Genomic DNA, 18,401 nt, shown 5'->3' on the forward strand with positions numbered 1-18,401 from the left:
GAAGCGTTTCTCCTGGAGGCATTGATCTCCCGCTGCACACATCCAGTGCTGAACCTGAAGAACAGGATTAGGCTAGAGCTGTGCTAGTCTACCAAAAATGATTTCACCTTTACAAGAAGATTCTCTTTATGCATTTATGGGTTGAATCACCCAGAATTCTTTTTTTGTGTCTAGAGTGGAAGATACACAAATTGCAACTGTCATGCAAGCAGCTGTTCAGGAGGTATTGGGCAAAAAATGGAAATATTTTGTATAGCCTGTAAAAAGATATTCGGAGCTCACAGAATGAGGGGCTACAATGAACACTCATTAATGCTCTACACAGCACCCACCGACATGGCTACAGATATCCATTCACCCAAACATATTTGTAATGCTGATTTTACCTCTGCCAGCCACTCAGTCCTGAACATATTTCCTCCTGCTCGAGACTAGCATAAATCCAGACAGGAACGGCTCTCATTGTTTCCTATCAATGTGATTTTGACACTTTTTTTTTTGGTTTGACTGACAGTTTCCTCTTGCTCCTTTGGGCTTTCAGCTCACTCGGAACTGGCTTCTTCTGGGGCTGCGTTGCCATGAGCCTTTATTCACAACTACCAGGGGTTTTCCTTCCACTTTTAATTCTGCTCTTATCTATCCCAGGAACGGGCAACATGGAACCCCCCGAGGAGGGGGGGAGGGCAGGGCGGAATGGACCCCTCCAATGATGTGGCAGTCTGGGGAATGAAGGGATGCATTGCATTGCATCCTCCTCCTGTGACATGGCTTGGGAGAGCTTATCTCCACCACTACCCGGCTGGCAGGAGCTTGTTTCCCCATTCATCCCTAAGTGTGCACTGCATCTCGGCAGGAACGCCTCTGAGGCTGCCCTTTTCTCCACACTATGCACTTGGAATTTGCATGCTGTTATGTGCTTGGCAATAACACGTACAGTTTTCCAAGAGATGTGCAGGGCAGAGAAGCGCATGAATGGTGGTTTTATTGGAGAAAGCCCCTCATGTTTATAGGAAAATTTTAATCTGTCAGTAAATTATCATTATCCTGTCAATTAGAAAAGAAATAATGGGTGGTCTGCTATGATAATTACAGCACATTTGCATTAAAAGTAATATAGATAATTGCCAGGCAAACTGATTGGTTAGAACACGAGGCAATAGTGCCCACTTTCATGACTTAACTGTTCTGAATATTTTTGTCTTATAAAAAATACAATAAAAGTAATAAAACAAACATTTTGTTTATAAAAGCAATAATTCTGTTTAAACAAAGTATCTATTGCCCATTATGACCTTCTTTAGGTTAAAGTCTGAGGCAGAGGTCTCTGCACAGGGCACTAATTGTCAGTTAGTCCTGTCCATCAAGGATTGTTTTGTAAATAATGTACTATTGCAGTGTTCATAATTCTTCTAATAAAAAGGCCAGGCAATGCTTCTATGTGATTAGAATCTCTGATTCGGTGTAACTTTCTGAAACTCAAATTATCATTAAGTTAATTTAAAAGTCTGTTTAATACAGTAGATAGGTGAATAGATGTTGTTTTTGTGACTCATACACTTCTAACACTTGAAAACTAGAGATAAGGCAGAAACCACTGTAAACATGTAACATTTGCTTTCCGAATAATGCAAATTATTTGTGAAACGGTGCCAAAATAGTCAAAGAAGCTTCCACCATCAAAGGAAGTAATGTGAGCGCTATTGTGAAATGCTCCTCTGAGCCCGTGCCAGGACTGCAACCTGGGGGGGAAGCAAGCCTGTCCGCAGTGAGCACGAGAGGTCTGCGAGGAACTTTTCCAAAGGAAGCAGAATCAGGTTTCTGAATTCTTAACATATGAGGGAAGGAAAGAGAGAGAACAGACAAATGGAATAGAAAACGTTGACGGGGAAAGATGAAAGAGATGAAGAAGGGGAAAAGGCTGAGGAGTGGAAAAGGAAAGGGAAGGCAAATTAAGGGAAGAAAGGAATAAAAGAGAGAGGCTGACAAATTCCCCCGGCTTTATCCATAAAGCCTGTCCAAACTAGGTGCACCTGCATTGTAAAAAAGACATTTAGTTACACAATACGAACATATCCATGTACTCTACATGGATTTTGCAGGTAATCTTTTTTATTCTGGGGCAACAAACAAAAGAAGGAGACACCGTCTAAGGAGGGAAAATTGATTTCTTGACCTTCAGATAAATGGGCTTTTTACTCAGTGAGTGATAAAATTACGAAACACTTTGCCATACGAGACAGTTCTTGCTTTAACACGAAGAGATTTATGCACTAAGGCTTAGCATGCAAGCTGTCTCCTAGAGCCATTAAATCGCAACGATTTTTCATGGGAGGGGTCTCACTATCAAGGAGGGATGTCGCTATGAAGGTGATCCCCTCCCCCAAAAAATCATCGCGGCTGTATGGTGCTCTGTTTTGTCTCACGGCCAAACACCATGGGACAAAAAAGCGTGGCTAGCGGCCCTTTAGCTGTGATGGCGGGCACAACCTCAAGGGACCACCATCGCTGTAAAGGGCTGACCGCATAAACAAATTGTCACCAAAAACGACAAAGCTGAGCAGGGATGAGGGCTGACCCCTAGCTCAATCCGGGGCCACCAGGCAAGGCAGCCCCAACACACAGAAAAATACAAAAAGTAGATTTATTTCCACTTGCAGTGATGGCCCCCACCCCAACAGTCATCCAAAAATAAACTGTGGCCCCCCCTTTTCAAATACTTCAAGACTTTCACTGCCCCCCCACCTCAACAGGGAACCCAAAACGTTGGGGGTATAGTGCTCTCCCTCCCACCTCTACATGCATAGAAAATACTGGGGTTCACTGGCACCTCCATCCCCACCCTCCTCCACTACCAAGCACCCCACCCCTCCCGCACCTCCAAATCATCAACATTCATAGCGGATCCAGCAATGGGCTAGGTCTGATCCTTGGACCTTATCCAAGTCACATGACTGCGGAAAGGACAGGGTGGTGCCATTTGAAAAATGGTGCTGACCAGGCCTGTGGCTAGAGGGGGCCCCGGGCCCCCACCGCTGGAGCCACTATGGATTTTGAAGTTTTGGGGGTGTGGGAGGGGATGCAGGGGTCTGTGGGAAATGGGGGTGGGTGGTGCTACTGAGCCCCAATGGTTTTTTTTTATACTGCTGGGGGATGGGGAGGGGGGTCAATATACCCCCAATGGTTTAGGTTGGCTATTGGGGTGGGGGGCAGCGAAAGTCTTGAAATATTTGGAAAAGGGGGCCACAGTCTGAAGCAGATTTTCAAAGGCTTGCACGCGGAAATACTGCTTGGCCGTGTGCGGGCTGTGCGGATTTTAAAAGGCCTGCGGGTGCGCAGATAAAAAATGTTTTGCAAAAAAAGGGGTGGGGATTGGGCGTGGCCTTGGCAAGGCATGGGCATTTCTGATTTTCCCAGTGACACCAGCATGTAACTCTTATGCACACAAGCATGCGTCAGGGTCCCTATCTGCATATCTTTACTTCAGCTGAGGATGACATGTAAGTAGAAAAATAAAAAAATCTTGCCTAGTTAGTGCAGTTTTAAGGGTTGAAGCAGGTAGAGGAAAAGAAAGACAGGCTAGCTAGGGGAGTATGGAAGTCTTTACATGGGTAAACTGGGAATGGCCTGGGGAAAGGGCTACTGGCATCATCACACTCAGCTACTAAAATCCCCTTACGCGTTCCAGATGGCATTCGCGGGTACATGCGTGCGTCAATATAAAATCATGTGCACATGAATGTGCAGGTAGCTGATTTTATAACGCACGCATAAAGATGCGTGCATGATATAAAATTGGCACGTCCATGCGCGCGCACCTCACATTGAATGTTACCACTTTTATTTTTGGATGTCAGCGTTAGGAGTGAGAGTCAATGCTGCAAGTAGAAATAAATCTATTTTTTATACTTTTCGGTGCCAGGGATGCCTTGTGTGGCAATCTCAGATTGAGGCAGGGCTCAGCCCTGACCCCGCTCAACTTCTTCTTTTTGCCATTGGACTATTTTTTATATGCATGGCCCTTTAAATGTAGTACAGGAGCATCTGGACCTGTGTTAGAGTCCTGGAGCTCCCCTGTTACATTTAAAAAATCCCTAAAAGGTATTGATATTTTATCTTGGCTGACCACTTTCTCTGTTAGTCGGGATAAAATATAAACATGAAATTGACTAGTAATCAGCTGCTTTGCGTGGATTTGCATTATTCATGCATGCAAAGCATCTCATTGAAAAAGGGGAAGGAACTGGCAGGGTCATGCAAAATACTGCATATTTAGCACACTCTTACCAAAGCCTAAAATTTAATACCTGTCTAAGATGTAAACTTTTTAGCTCACATGCTATTTCCAGAGTTCCATGGATAACATGAATTGGGAGTTACTAATGGGGGAGTTGGGACTCTTGTAGCAGGAAATGCTGTTGGAGGTGTGGAGTGGAGGGTAGAAGAAAGGTAGAGGAGATAGAGAGAGCAAGAGAGAGGGAGGAGGAGGCCAGAGAGAAGAGACACAACAACACATCTGAGCACTTCCAAAAAACTTAAACATTTAACCATATCATCTGACAATGAATTACAGAGCTTAACTATGCGCTGAGTGAAAAATAATTTTCTTTGATTTGTTTTAAATGAGCTACTTGCTAACTTCATTGAGTGCCCCCTGGTCTTTCTATTTCATGATTTTGTAGACTTCTATCATATCCCCCTTCAGTCATCTCTTCTCCAAACTGAAAAGCCCTAACTTCTTTAGCCTTTCCTCATAGGGCAGCTGTTCCATACTCCTTATCATTTGGTCGCCTTTCTCTGCATTTTCTCTAGTGCAGCTATATCCTTTTTGAGTTGCAGTGACCAGAACTGAACACAGAATTCAAGGTGCGGTCTCACTGTGGAGCAATACAGAGGCACTATGACATCCTCCATTTTATTTTCCTTCTTAATAATTCCTAACATTCTGTTTGCTTTTTTGATCACCACAGAACACTGGGCCGACGATTTCAATGTATTATCCACTATGACACCTAGATCTCTTTCCTGGGTGGTAACTCCTAAGATAGAACCTAACATTGTGTAGTGACAGCAAGGGTTATTTTTCCCTATATGCATCACTTTGCACTTGTCCACATTAAATTTCATCTGCTCAATCTTCCAGAGTAGTTAAATCCGCTTGAGATTTAACTACTCTTCATAATTTTGTGTCATCCGCAAAGGTAATATTTCGTCCCTCTTTCTACTAGTGATACTTTCTTTATGGCCCTATCATACTATCGGGTCAATATTTATTAATATCCTAGTATTACACAAAACCGTAGAATTACACCCTAAGCAATCAGGTTTTCGATAAGGTTTTTGTACTGAAACAGCCCTTACTTCACTGATTTCAGAAATCAGCTTGAATTTGGACAAAGGTCTTGCTGTCTGCATTGTTTTTCTCGACATAAATGTTGTCTTTGACAGAATAGACCATCAGCTTCTTCTCAAACATCTATTCAACATTGGTAATCAGGACTCTTTCCTTCTCTGGTTCAAATCCTTCCTAGAACAAAAGAATGTTCCAAATACATTGGAATTCATTGACATCATCTATTCACTCACTTAATTGTGGGGTACCCCTGGGCTCAGCCCTTTCTCTTACTCTTTTCAATTTGTTTCTCTCTCCACTTGCAACTTTGATACAAAGTCTTGGTTTCAGCAGCTACATTTATGCAGATGACGTTCAGGTTCTTGCTAGTATTGATTTGAAAAAGGGGACTCTCTTAGTTCTGCTTAGTTCGATGTAAACCGAGTTGATTTGATTTGTATCAAGAAAGTCGGTATATAAAAGCCTTAAATAAATAAAATAAAATAAATTAAATCATTACCTCTCTGAGATAGCCACTTGACTTTGATCCTCTAACCTTAAAGTTAATCCTGAAAAATCTGAGGCTGCTTGGTTCACCAGAAATAGGAATCCATTGGACTTATCTACTCCTATCATGGCTGGAACGCTAATACCTCTGAAGAATACAGTCACTTCTTTAGGGGTACAACTAGAATCTTCGCTAAAATTCTCTTCATATGTTTCTACCCTAGTTCAGTGATCCTATATTTTCTTATGGTTCATTAGAAGACTCAGACCATTTTTAGGTATTAATGACTTGAAGATGCTTACCCATTCTCTTATACTCAATAGACTAGATTATTGCAATGCCATACTACATGGACTATCTTCCAACCAAGTTCACAGATTTCAAACAGTACAGAATACAGCAGCTAAAATAATCTTCAGTAAGAGGAAATTTGATCATGTCATGCAACTTCTCATCAAACTTCATTGACTTCCAGTGTCTTATAGAATTCAAGATTGGCTATCTAACTTTCAAGGCCTTTTGCTGAGGAACTCTTTCATATTTGTCCAATCTTTTTCTCCCATGTTTACCTACATGTACTCTACATTCCTCACAACTAGAGCTTCTAGTTTTCCTCTCACCTAAACTTTAAATTATATGCTGATGACATTCAATTCATCATATCTTTTTCTGATTCTTGGGAAAAAACCTTCTCTTTGTTACAAATATACTTAACAACCATAAAAACTTGGATATCTCACAATAGACTAAAATTAAATGCAGCAAAAACTGAACTAGTTTACCTTTCCACAGTACCAGATTCTATACTTCAACCACCACAATCTTTCTCTTTTGACAAACAGAACATACCCATAAAACCTCATGCAAAAAATTTAGGAATAATCATTGATTCAAAGTTGTCACTCTCCAAACACATATCCGAGTCTGTTAAAAAATCTTTCTTCAAATTACACATGCTCAAAAAACGTAAACCGTTACTACTACCATCTGACATCCGGACAATTACCCAAGCTCTAATTTTAACAAATTTGGATTACTGCAACGCATTATACTTAGGATTACCATTATCTTCAATACACCCATTACAACTTGTCCAAAATGCAACTGCAAGAATGATCTACAACCTACCACGTAAAGAACATATAACACCTACCTTACAACACCTACATTGGCTCTCTGTAACTCACTGTATCAGATATAAAATTCTATCTACCATTCATAATCTACTCTACAACATCAGTTCAGAATGGCTGTGTTCCATGTAACATATATATAAACCTTCAAGAATTCTCCGATCTATGGACAAATGTTTACTAGAAATTCCATCAGTCAGAACTATCAGTTTAGCCTTAATACAAAAAAGAACTTTCTCAGTAGCAATATTATGGAATTCTCTTCCTGAAAATATCCGCATTTTATCAAACCACAAAGAATTTAAGAAAATGTTAAAAACACACTTATTTAATGATGCTTATAGAATAATATAGACTCTGCAAAACCTTTTGCTATATTTTAAAGACTTATTTTTGTATAAAACCTCTATACCATGTCAATTTGTTCTATTCTATGTATGCACACTAGTAAACCGCTTAGACGGACATGTAAATGTCTTATTGTGCGGTATATAAACATTTTCAAATAAATAAATAAATAAATAAGACTGGAACACACTCGTGAAATCTGGTTTTCTTATCTGGCATCCAGTCTTTGGAATTCCTTTTCTTTGGCGTTATGCCTTGAAAAAAACTATGCCAAATTAAGGAAGTCCCTTAAAACTTTCCTTTTCACAAAGGCCTTCCAAGATGAACTGCTCCTCTGATTTTACAAATATTTCTGTTCCAAGTATTTATACAGGTATTTAATCTTACTTCTATAGTTTACTATAGTTTGTATCTGTTTTTTTATCTTCTTTTATTTTCTTTGTTTTTAAGTGGATTTTTAAATTTTACTTTTAGTTATAGATTTTGAATCTATAATTTGTATTATTCACTTTTAGATTTAATATATGGTATGTTTATTTTTTAATTTATGTACATCACATTGATATACTTACATATTAACTGCAATTCATACAGCCTAATAAATAAATACATAAATATTGAAAAATTGTACGTTTAACTAAGTTAGCCAGAGAGACATATCCAGCAAACTTAGGCCTGGATTCACCATTCTATCGCAGAATGGTGAATCCAGCAAAAACGGGGGGTGGGGAGGCGAAGTGGGGGGCGAGCCTGCGAAAGCCAACAGCCTTCGCACCACCGTGGTGTTTTTGCTGCCGGTTTTCGCACCCAATAGTGCCACCGTGAAAGATGGTGCTATTGGGCACGCTACTGGCGACAATAACGTTGCTTACCTTATCGCCGCCAGTGAAGACACCGCTGAATCTGCCTCCTCACTGCCCCGACTCCTCCCCTCGCTGCCCCGACACCACCCCCGGCATGCTATCGCAAGTGATAAGCATTTGAAAATGACCCCCTTAGATGGGATATTCAGCAGCAAAGCTATGTTGCTGAATGTCCCAGGACAAATTGCTACTAAGGCTGAATATCTCTACTTAGCTGGATAACTTGTCTGGGTAAGTAGCACCGCCTAGATCCATCCACTGCCCACCCATATTGTCTGGCTAACTAGATAGGTGAATAAATCACTTATCTGGCTAGTCAGTGGCCGCTGAATATAACTGGATAGTCAGTGGCTGCTAGATTGCGGGTAAGTTCTACTTATCCAGCTATCCAGCATCTGAATATCAGGCTCTTAATATTTGCTTTTTCAACTGCTTTGCCAAAACTGACTGGCTATCTTGTGATCATCAGACATCAGAGCAGGAGCTCTCTCTTATGTAACTGTACAGTGCTGCTTATGTTTAGTAGCATATTATAAATGACAAATAGTAATAGTAGGCAGCTAGACATGATAGCCTCATGTCTCTTTTCTGTTTTCTGTTTGCCCCTTGAATTTCTGTATCCCAAATGAAAAATGTTGCTTTTTTTGAAAATTAAAATGTAGTCATTCAAGTTAGTGACAAATTTTACAAGTATTCAAAGTAATCTTTGTTCCTTATTCTCTCTGGCATGGTTATTCTTTTGCAGATTTTCGTATCATCTGCAAACAGTAATGTTTTTTTCTTATAGCCCTGCTACCATATCTCTAAAATATATATGGAAAAGGACTGGGCCTAGTGCTGATCTTTGTGGCAACCAATTGGTCATTTTCCATTCATCAGAGTGGACCCATTAACAACCATTCTCTGAGTTCTGTTGTTTAACTATCTTCTCACCCAGTGTATATTGTTTTCCAGTTCCCCACACTGGCTAGCTTGCTCACTAGTCTTGTGTGTGTGAGCCATGCCAAAGGGTTAGTGAAACCCAGACAGACCACATCTACTGAACCCCTGATCTATTCCTCTAGTCACCTCATACAAACAATTCAATCAAGTTTGTTGGCAAGTTTTCCCCCTTGTGAGCTCATGTTGCCTAAGATCCTGTAACCCACTGGCTTGCAGGTATTGCATTCTATCATTCAGTAGTGCTTCCTTACTTTGCCCAACACCAGTGGCGTAGCCAAAATTGATTTTTTGGGTGGGCACAAGGTTAACATGGGTGGGCTATAGGCATGCAGGTCTACTAGTTGTTTTTTTACTGATAAATAATGCCAAATTATGAGGCATAGCATTCACATCTACGCCTAAATATGAGGTTTACTTAATGATACAAACATAATTCACGGTGATTTGTGGTACTTTAGCCTTCTTATTATTACGATTTTATACACGGCTCCTACCTGTCCATAAATTTTGAGAGAGCGGTTGTGTTGCTTATATTTAAATTGCTAACATCTCAAAATATAGATATATATTTTTACCTTTGTTGTCTGATCTTTGTATTTTTCTAATCAGTTGGTCCTGGTCTCTTTTTCCCATTTTTTCCCTTATAGCTCATTTCCTAATTCCTTTTCAGTGTCTTTCTTCTATTACTGTCTTCTTCCCTTCCACACACACACACACACATACACGCTTTCTCTCACAGACTCCCTCTCACACACTCAAGCTGTCACTCTCATATGCTCTCCCCCCCCCACCCCACCACAAGCTCACATTCAAGTTCTCACTTTCTCACCCCTCCCCAGGCTTATATTCTTATGCACACACAGACGCACATCCAGGCACCCATTCTCACCCACACACATAAACCCAGACTCCCATTCTCACCCACAAACCCATGCTCCCAGTCTCACCCACACATATTCAAGCTCCCATTCTCATCCATACATGTACACATTTAAGGTACTATTCTCACCCACACATACACACATTCAAGCACCCATTCTTATCCACATATTCAAGCTTCCATTCTCACCCACCCACACAAACCCAGGCTCTCATTCTCACCCATATATACACACATTCAAGCTCCCATTCACCCACATATTCAAGCTTCCATTCTCACCCACACATACACACATTCAAGCTCCCATTCTCACCCACACACAAACCCAGGCTCCCATTCTCAACCACACATACACACATTCGAGCTCCCATTCACCCACATATTCAAGCTTCCATTCTCACCCACATACACACCCAGGCTCCAGTTTTCACCCACACACACTCCCATTCTCATCCACACATACACATTCAAGCACGTGCACAGCTTCCGCTTTCTCCCCCAGAGCAGGAAGATCAGCTGCCTCTCCTGCTGCCACCGGCCTCCTGCTATCTTCGGGCGTCGGGCTGTACTGCCCGCCGAACTTCCTGTCGGGGGGGGGGGGAGCGGAAGCGCAGCGCACAACGTCCGCTTCCTCCCTCCCTTCCCCCCCCCCCAAGCAGGAAGATCGGCGGACCATACGGCCCGACGCCCAAAGAAGATAGCAGGAGGCCGGTGGCAGCAGGAGAGGCAGCTGATCTTCCTGCTCTGGGGGAGAAAGCGGAAGCTGTGCGCAGCGCTTCCGCTCCCCCAAACAGGAAGTTCGGCGGGCCGTTTGACCCGAAGATAGCAGGAGGCCGGTGGCAGCAGGAGAGGCAGCTGATCTTCCTGCATTGGGGGGAGGAAGCGGAAGCTGCGCGCGGCGCTTCCGCTCCCCCCCCGAACAGGAAGACCGGTTGGCCATACGGCCGCAGCAGCGCTTCCCCATGTGTGTGGTGATGGCGCGCGAGGCGTGGGTTCTCTTGTTCGCTGTCGCGGGGATGGGATCCCGCGACAGCCTTGCAGTTCCGGTGCCAGTTGGGTGGGCCTGGGTCTAAGTTGGGTGGGCACCTGCCCACCCAGGCCCACCCGTGGCTACGCCACTGCCCAACACATGTCAAGTTTCAGATGAAAATAAAGTGCAAAATGTCTTTAAACTAGTTTTCTTGCACAGTTTTGGAACATCATATCTTCATCCCAAGGAGCTATTTTTCTGCAGTTTCTGGAAAGGAATAAAAACCCCACAGAAAACACTATATAAGTAGAGACTGGTGCATATAGCACTGTGTACCTTTTGTACAGTTTTTTAATTTTGCGGTTTCGGGCAAAAGTCTTGCACTACATTTGAAGAAGTTTTTCCTTATATTATTTTGTTTGTGGAATCTGCAGAAGCTGCAGAAAAATAATTCCTTGAGAAAAAGGTTGAATGTCTGTGAGTAAAATAAGAGTATTTGCCATGTCAGTCTGAGAAAGCTTAGTTGTAAGTGTTTGCACGCTTGTTGGCCTGACACTTACAGCTGGTCCAGTCTATTACAACAGACCGTGCTGTTTGGTTCTCAGAAACTGGAAAGTTGGCCACTCTACTTATGCTTCTAGGCATTTATCCAACTGACAGGAGCCGGCTAAAGAGGGCATTATTGATACTGTAAATCACTCAATTGTTCTGGCATTAAAAATATTTAAAACAGTTGAAATAAACTGAATGTAACATTCCAGTTACAATTTGGAGTTTTAGTGAGTGAGATAATGTCTTCTGATAAATCAATCACAAAGCAGTAGATCTAAGGGCTGATTTATTAGAGGTCTGCGTCAGCTTTGTCCCCGTGCAAAATTTGCGTCAGATTTATCAGTGAAAACATCCCATTATTTTCAGTGGGGGGGGGGGGGGGTAATGCTGGTGCCCCAATTCTCTAAGCAGCACTCAGTGAAGCAGGAGCAGATGAAGAGAAGTAAATATCCATCCTGCATATATATATCAGCTGCAGAAGCACAGGTATGATAAACCGGCACGTGGGCACCCATGTGCGTGCGTTCATCAGCCTGCACCCAGGGTCAAGGCTGTTTTATTACATATGTGCATATATGCGCGCATGTTATAAAATAGCCTGGCTGCGCATGCGTATGCACTGAATTTTAAGTGGGGGTGTGCATCAAATCTCAGACTGGAGCCCTGCCTTTTAACTTTTAGAAAAAGACTTAAAACCTGGCTCTTTCTCCAAGCCTTCACCGATCCACCAGACATTCACTAGTTTGACCTCACTCTTACCCGACCTGGCATTTACACTCAAGAATGGACTCTGACTCTTCCAGGTTAAAGCACCTATTAAGCATTTAACCGTACACTCTACGGTAACACTTTATTTTTCTCCTGCCTTATCTTCCTTCCAGCTTGTCGCAAGCTTCCAAGTTCTCTTTCCCTGTTGATTGTAACTTTGACTTATTCCCTCCTATTTTTAGCTCTCGTTTACTTGAATTGTTACTCCAGTTATTCCCTGTTAAATGTAAACCGATCCGATATGGTTATTACTATGAAGGTCGGTATAAAAAACTGTTAAATAAATAAATAAATAAATAAATGTGTGCACAAATACCGCTTCTACCATGTAAGTGAAGGAATTTTAAAAGGGATGTGCGCCCATGTCATTGACAGTTTTCCCAGTTTGTTCCCAGTTTGTCCATTTAAGGAATAGGTCTTCCAAACCCCCTTAGTTTAATAGCCTTCCTTTCCCCCTGTTAGTGCCTATATTTTTTTTGTTTCATCACTTACATGTCAGCCATAGCAGAAGTAAAGCTACACGGCAGTGGACCCCAGCGCGTGCCAGTGCATGTAAGTATTTATGCACAAATTTCAGGTTTAAATCCCAGGACACCCATGTCCTGCCCATGCCCCGTCAACCATGCCCACACTCCGCCTCTTTTTCAGAAGGGAAATAGAGGTACTCTGTGCTCTGAAGTAGGTGTCCAGTAGACACATGAAAGTACAAGCAGGAATTTCAAAACAAAATCTCTTTAAATACTTTCCCTCCGCCTGGCCTAACCGATCACTTTTACCTACACTGGAGGTAGGGGTCAATTTGGAACCACAGTTTTACATGGGAAAATACAATATGGGGCCGATGTGATGAGGCGTGCTAATGTTAGCGCAAGTTTTTACTCCTGTATTTGCATGCATTTTTCTGCGGTAAATTAACTCTGGTTAATCCAGGAGTAAAAACAAGCGTTAAAATAAGCACAGGTTCATGCAAGTCCCATATAAAAAGAAGGCTTGACCAAAATGGCCTTGCATGCAAGACTGGCACTGGGGGCATCCCAACTTGGACACAGTCTCGCATGCAAGGCCAAATGGGCAAGGCATGCCACGTGAAATGAAAGGGTAAGCTCTCTGGAATGGGCAACTACAGCCGTTTGAGATGCACAACACCAAAGTGAATACTGTTCAGCTGTAGGTACCCTTCCTAGAGAGCTTACTCTTTGATTTCACTTGGCATGCCTTGCCTGAATGCCTTGCAAGCTAGATTGTGCCCATCAGAATGCCCAGTGCCAATCTTGCTTGCAAGGTCATTTTGGTTGTTATCCTTCCAACTTCAAGCACTTACCTCTTTACTCTTGTTTTAAAGCACGTTTCTGCATTAGTGCTAATTCTTCAGGTTAACTCACATTTTAGGACATTTTTTTCTTGTGACACACTTTTTTACTCCTGTTCAGTATGCCTCCCATTAGCTTACTGCATCCCATGCGAAGCCCTGTTTTTAATGTCTGCGTTAGGTAAAACCCATGCTATAATTGAACTCCAATTTTAGTGTGGGTTTTATTACATCGGCCCATATACGCTTACAAAGATCTGAACATTGTTCTTCCCATTTGTACTAGAAGTACCACAATCAGTGTATGTAGTGAATATGTAAATAATACTAAAGAAAATCTCAAAGCAGAAATCAATGGCTACAAAATTGGTTTCATTTTTTCCCTTTTTTTAAAACATGGTATCTATCTGCAGTGTGAATAAACAGCAGCTGAGTCATAGGGATGGTAACTTTAAAATGAGTGCACGTGTGCTCTCATATACAGGAATTTAAAGTCGTCAGTGCAAATGTGCGCATATAATATAAAATAACCTAATGGGCAAGATTTTCAAAGGGTTACGCGCACATATTATAAAATTGGGCGTACATTTGCGCGCGCTGGGTTGCACGCACAAATGTACGCCTGCGAGTACCTCTTAAAATCTGGCCCAGTGTGCATATGTGTACTCTTAATTTTAAGCAGTTACGTGAGGAAATGTTATTCACATATCTTTACTTAGGACTTGTCGGCTTTTACTTGTGGAAGTTACTACATTTTAAAACATGCATGTGTGAAGGAAATAACCAGTTTGCCCACTTAGTCCACCAGTTTGCCCAGTCTATCTCTAGGTCATCAAGACCCCTCTGGTTCTTCAGCCTCACTTCTCCCAGTTTACTCGGAGCCCTCCCACTTTACCCAATCAGTTTTTTGCAATAATGAGTTTTATTCTGACTTACACCTGAAAAAGAGTAGAAGTAAATATACTCGGGTAACAGCCCGACGCGTGACGCATTCGCTGATTTTAAAACAGTGATTTATGCGTATAAATAATATTGTCTCTGTCCCGGAATGCCCCTGACCCACACAAAAGGGCTGTTTCATGCGAACAATTCTTTTAAAATTCACCCCTAAGCGCGGAGATGTTGAGTCTTTACTTACAGTGTCAATAGTTTGTTCTTCAGGCCGTGGAAAGCATTTGCTGGTAAAGTAGTTATATGCAAATTATCACAGAGTTCCCTAGAAGGAAGAAGTAAAGCAAGCATTAGCATTAAGGACTGAGCAGGCTCCAGGAAACTGTTGCAGAGCCGGAGGAGATTAATCTGCTACTTACAAAATGAATTTCAGTTCAGATGAAAAGATTCCTGATATGGCTGTCATGTCTTTTATTCCAGTGTTGCAAATGCTCCTGCAGTAGATGAAAGAACATTTACTCTGTGCCGCATAATGAATGCTAGAAAAAAATTGAAGCTACATTGGTTTTAAAATGTAGCTCATAACATTTGAAACATACAATGTATAAAGGCAAAAGAACAGCATTCCTTGTTCTATTTTTAGTTTTAAGTTATAGCATAAAGTTGAAGGAATAGCTCATGTTACTCATTTATTCTGCCTGAGAGAGTCATGAAGATGTCAGAAAGCATGGCTTTTAGAGGTCCATATTCAGTACCACTTAGCTGGCTAAATTTCTGTTGCGGTTCTGGCCGCTACTGCCACGGCCAGTCCCTTACCTTCACTCTCCCGGACCTGCTCCCAGCTCCTGAGGCCTAATTCGCGGCCTGGTTGGCGGCGACCCCACTGGGGCTGCGCCGCGGCGAGCTCCCCCATGGACGCCCAGCCCCTAGGCACGCATGCGCGTGCGCCACTTGGACACTTTTCTAGGCCGTTTCCCGCCACTGGTGACTCCGCCCAGATCCTGACATCAGACACCGCGGCCTTCTTAGGTCGGCCGCGGTCAGCCAGTCTTTGCCTTGCAACGGGTTGGCTTCCTGGTTTCCTGTTGCGTTGTGCCCCGGAGCGTCTGGCTTGTCTTCGTCGCTCTGTTCCTGCCTGCTTGCTACAGTACCTGCCCGGTTCCAGTACCCGAGTCTTGCTGCGGTTCCTGCCCGGTTCCAGTACCCGAGCCCTGTTACAGTGTAGTCACTGTGTTAGTCTGGTTCCAGTTACCAGTCCTGATCCACCGATCACCTAAGCCCCAGCGGCCGGGCGACACAGTAGTGGAATATGGACCTTCCTGTGTTTTCCTGTTTACTCTTCATTTTTTAAAATTTAAATTCTTATTGCATTTTTCATATTACAATAACAAGTATTGGAAAACAAGGAAACAAATTCAGCAAGCACAGTCCAGAGAAATCGAAGATCCGCAAAGTACACTATAGATTAAAAAAGAAATCAAATGGAGGGCTAAACAAAGGTTTCAAATAACAAAACAAGAATTGAGACTACAATTTACTAATTAAATACAATCAGACTCCGTATTCCCCTAAACATATCAATTATCTAATTATACTCTTATCAGAAATAAAAGTTTGCAAGTGTGTGGGAACAATAAAAATAAACCTACTTTTCTGAAAAATAACCACACATTTGCAGGGGAACTCAAGTTAAAAAAAAAAAAAGGCTCTGTTTCAACTGAAGAAACTGCTTCCGCCTAATCTGGGCACATCGATCTGGATTCCCTGACCACAAAAGGAAAACTGTTTACAGGTAAAATATTTGTGAAAGACCCAGTCTTTGTCTTTTTCAGCACATAAGGTAGCTCTTAATGAAATATCATCCACTTATGCCTCTAAGAATGTGGAAATATCAGGACTATTCGGCTTTAGGGTGTCTGCATGCTCCTCGGCAGTAAGTTCTCTCTTAAATTTAGAAAAAATAATATAATTGTGAAATTGCCATCTCATCTACAGGATAAACTATAATCTCATGAATATGCTTATTAAATAGTGCTAAAGGGACAACAATCTTGTCACAGGAAAGCTAAGAAATCAGATTTGTAGCTCTTTGAGAATTCTTTGAAGCCTCCTTCTGACTATGCATTAGGAGACAATCTTTAATGAAGGAAGTCCCTGTGGCTTGTAATGAATAAATCTGTGGAGATAGGGTAGACAGTAGACACCAAAGTTTCAAGGGAAGAAATCTGGGATACACATTCTTCTATTTTAGCTTTCATATCCCCCATATATTTAGAGAATTGTTGCACAGCGTTTGACAGTTTTGTGGCCATCTCTGGCCCCGCCTTCCAAACATCACTAAGAATTAGTGATGTACTGTAGAGGATTTCTGTGGTATAAAGAGAAGTTACTTACCTGTAGCAGTGGTTCTCTGATGGACAGCAAGATGTCAGTCCTCTCATATAGGATGACATCATCTGACGGAGCCTGGCATGGAACTTTGTTTTCAAAGATTCTAGAAGCTTTAGGCATGCTTTACTGAACATGTGCAGCTGTAGCCACCTCCCTGCCTCCCAGGCAGGACATCAGTCCATGATAAAGCTAAGAGAAAAACCAACTGCAAGGGCAGACAGGATGGAGTCATGAGAACTGACATCCTACTGTCCATTAGAGAACTACTGTTACAGGTAAGTAACTTCTCTTTCTCTGAGCACAAGCTGGATGACAGTCCTATACCTGTTTTACTCATGCCATGGCCTCCTTTGGATGCTCGAGAAGTAGAAGATATAGTGGTGGACAAAAACGTGGGGCTGTAGGGATAGAAAAGCAGTCCCTAAGCTGTAAACATCTATATTGAGCAATTGCCCAACCTTTCTAACTCCCTGATGAACTTTCAGTCAGGGAGCTTCTACTGAATCTGTCGCAACCAAAAGGGTCTAGCTTCTTACATATGGTCATATAAACTGAGTGATTCAAATGAAACTGAATAAAACCCCCAGGTTCTAGCCTTGTGTCAGAATAACCTAAGGCTGAAGTCGAGGAACCTCTATATTAAGAGATGGAAACAGTAATGCCACAGGATTTTGCTCTTGTGTCAGTCTGGATTCCCCCCTAACCAGAGGTAATTGAGGATTCCAGACTTCTCGCCCATTTGGCATAGGACTTCAAGTCCTGTTGCTAACTACTGGATCGTTCTTCAATAGAATGGCTTCCTGTTATATGAGGTAGTGTTAACAACTGTATGAACAAGGACTATTTTGTCAGTTAATGAACCCTTACATCCTTCAGATGGACACTTTTTACTCTCCACTGAAGGAGGAAAGTGAAAATATCTAAGTGACCCCACCTTCACCGCAGAGCCTTTTATGCAAGCTTCCAAGCCCAGGATGCATGTGGCTCTGATTAAGATAAGGGGTACTAGACTACTTTGTACAAAATGTCCCTCATGGCTGAATGTGTAGATGTTATTCACGATGCAGAGTGTATGGAACCATCCACCTCTTAGGAGTCAGTGTACAATGCAAATGTGCCACTGAGTCATTTGGAATGGTATTGAAATGCACTCCCTTACAAGAGAAAAAATCTTTACCTGCTCCTTGAGAGTGGATTCCTACTAGAGGAAATCTATTGCTAAAACTAAGAAATGCCAGATCTCATGACAGGCCACCTCATGTCTTGTGATGGATGTCATATGCCTGGGTGAAAGTAGCTGTGTGAGTTCTCCTCCCCAGATGGGTTCCTGAATCCAACAGATAGTGAAGATGGTTTAGGCAGAAAGCAGCTACCTGGAAGCAAATTGACTAGGAGAAGGGAGAACAGAAACATTCCCTCTCTTGAGAAGAGAGTAAAACATTGAGGGGAGAACATATTAAGGCTTCCCCTAACAAGCTATAAGTAACACACTTACATTCAGGATGGGACTAAGTTCT

At 42.2% G+C, this 18,401-nt stretch overlaps 1 protein-coding gene across 6 annotated transcripts in view; it reads right to left on the reverse strand.

Moving 5' to 3' along the window:
• LOC115086924 (lutropin-choriogonadotropic hormone receptor-like) overlaps window positions 1–18,401 on the reverse strand; it is a 316,916-nt gene that overhangs the window by 144,149 nt on the left and 154,366 nt on the right. For all 6 annotated transcript variants that reach the window (XR_003855369.1, XR_003855368.1, XM_029593400.1 and 3 more), the window contains exons 7-8: window positions 14,913–14,987; window positions 14,741–14,818 (exon numbers count right to left, since the gene is read on the reverse strand). Coding sequence is in view for 4 of the 6 variants with exons in the window: in XM_029593400.1 (XP_029449260.1) it covers window positions 14,741–14,818; window positions 14,913–14,987 (153 nt within the window). In the remaining 2 variants the exon portion in view is untranslated. The remainder of the gene's footprint in view (window positions 1–14,740; window positions 14,819–14,912; window positions 14,988–18,401) is intronic.

This window comes from Rhinatrema bivittatum, chromosome 3 (assembly GCF_901001135.1).
Source record: "Rhinatrema bivittatum chromosome 3, aRhiBiv1.1, whole genome shotgun sequence".
Classification (NCBI taxonomy): domain Eukaryota; kingdom Metazoa; phylum Chordata; class Amphibia; order Gymnophiona; family Rhinatrematidae; genus Rhinatrema; species Rhinatrema bivittatum.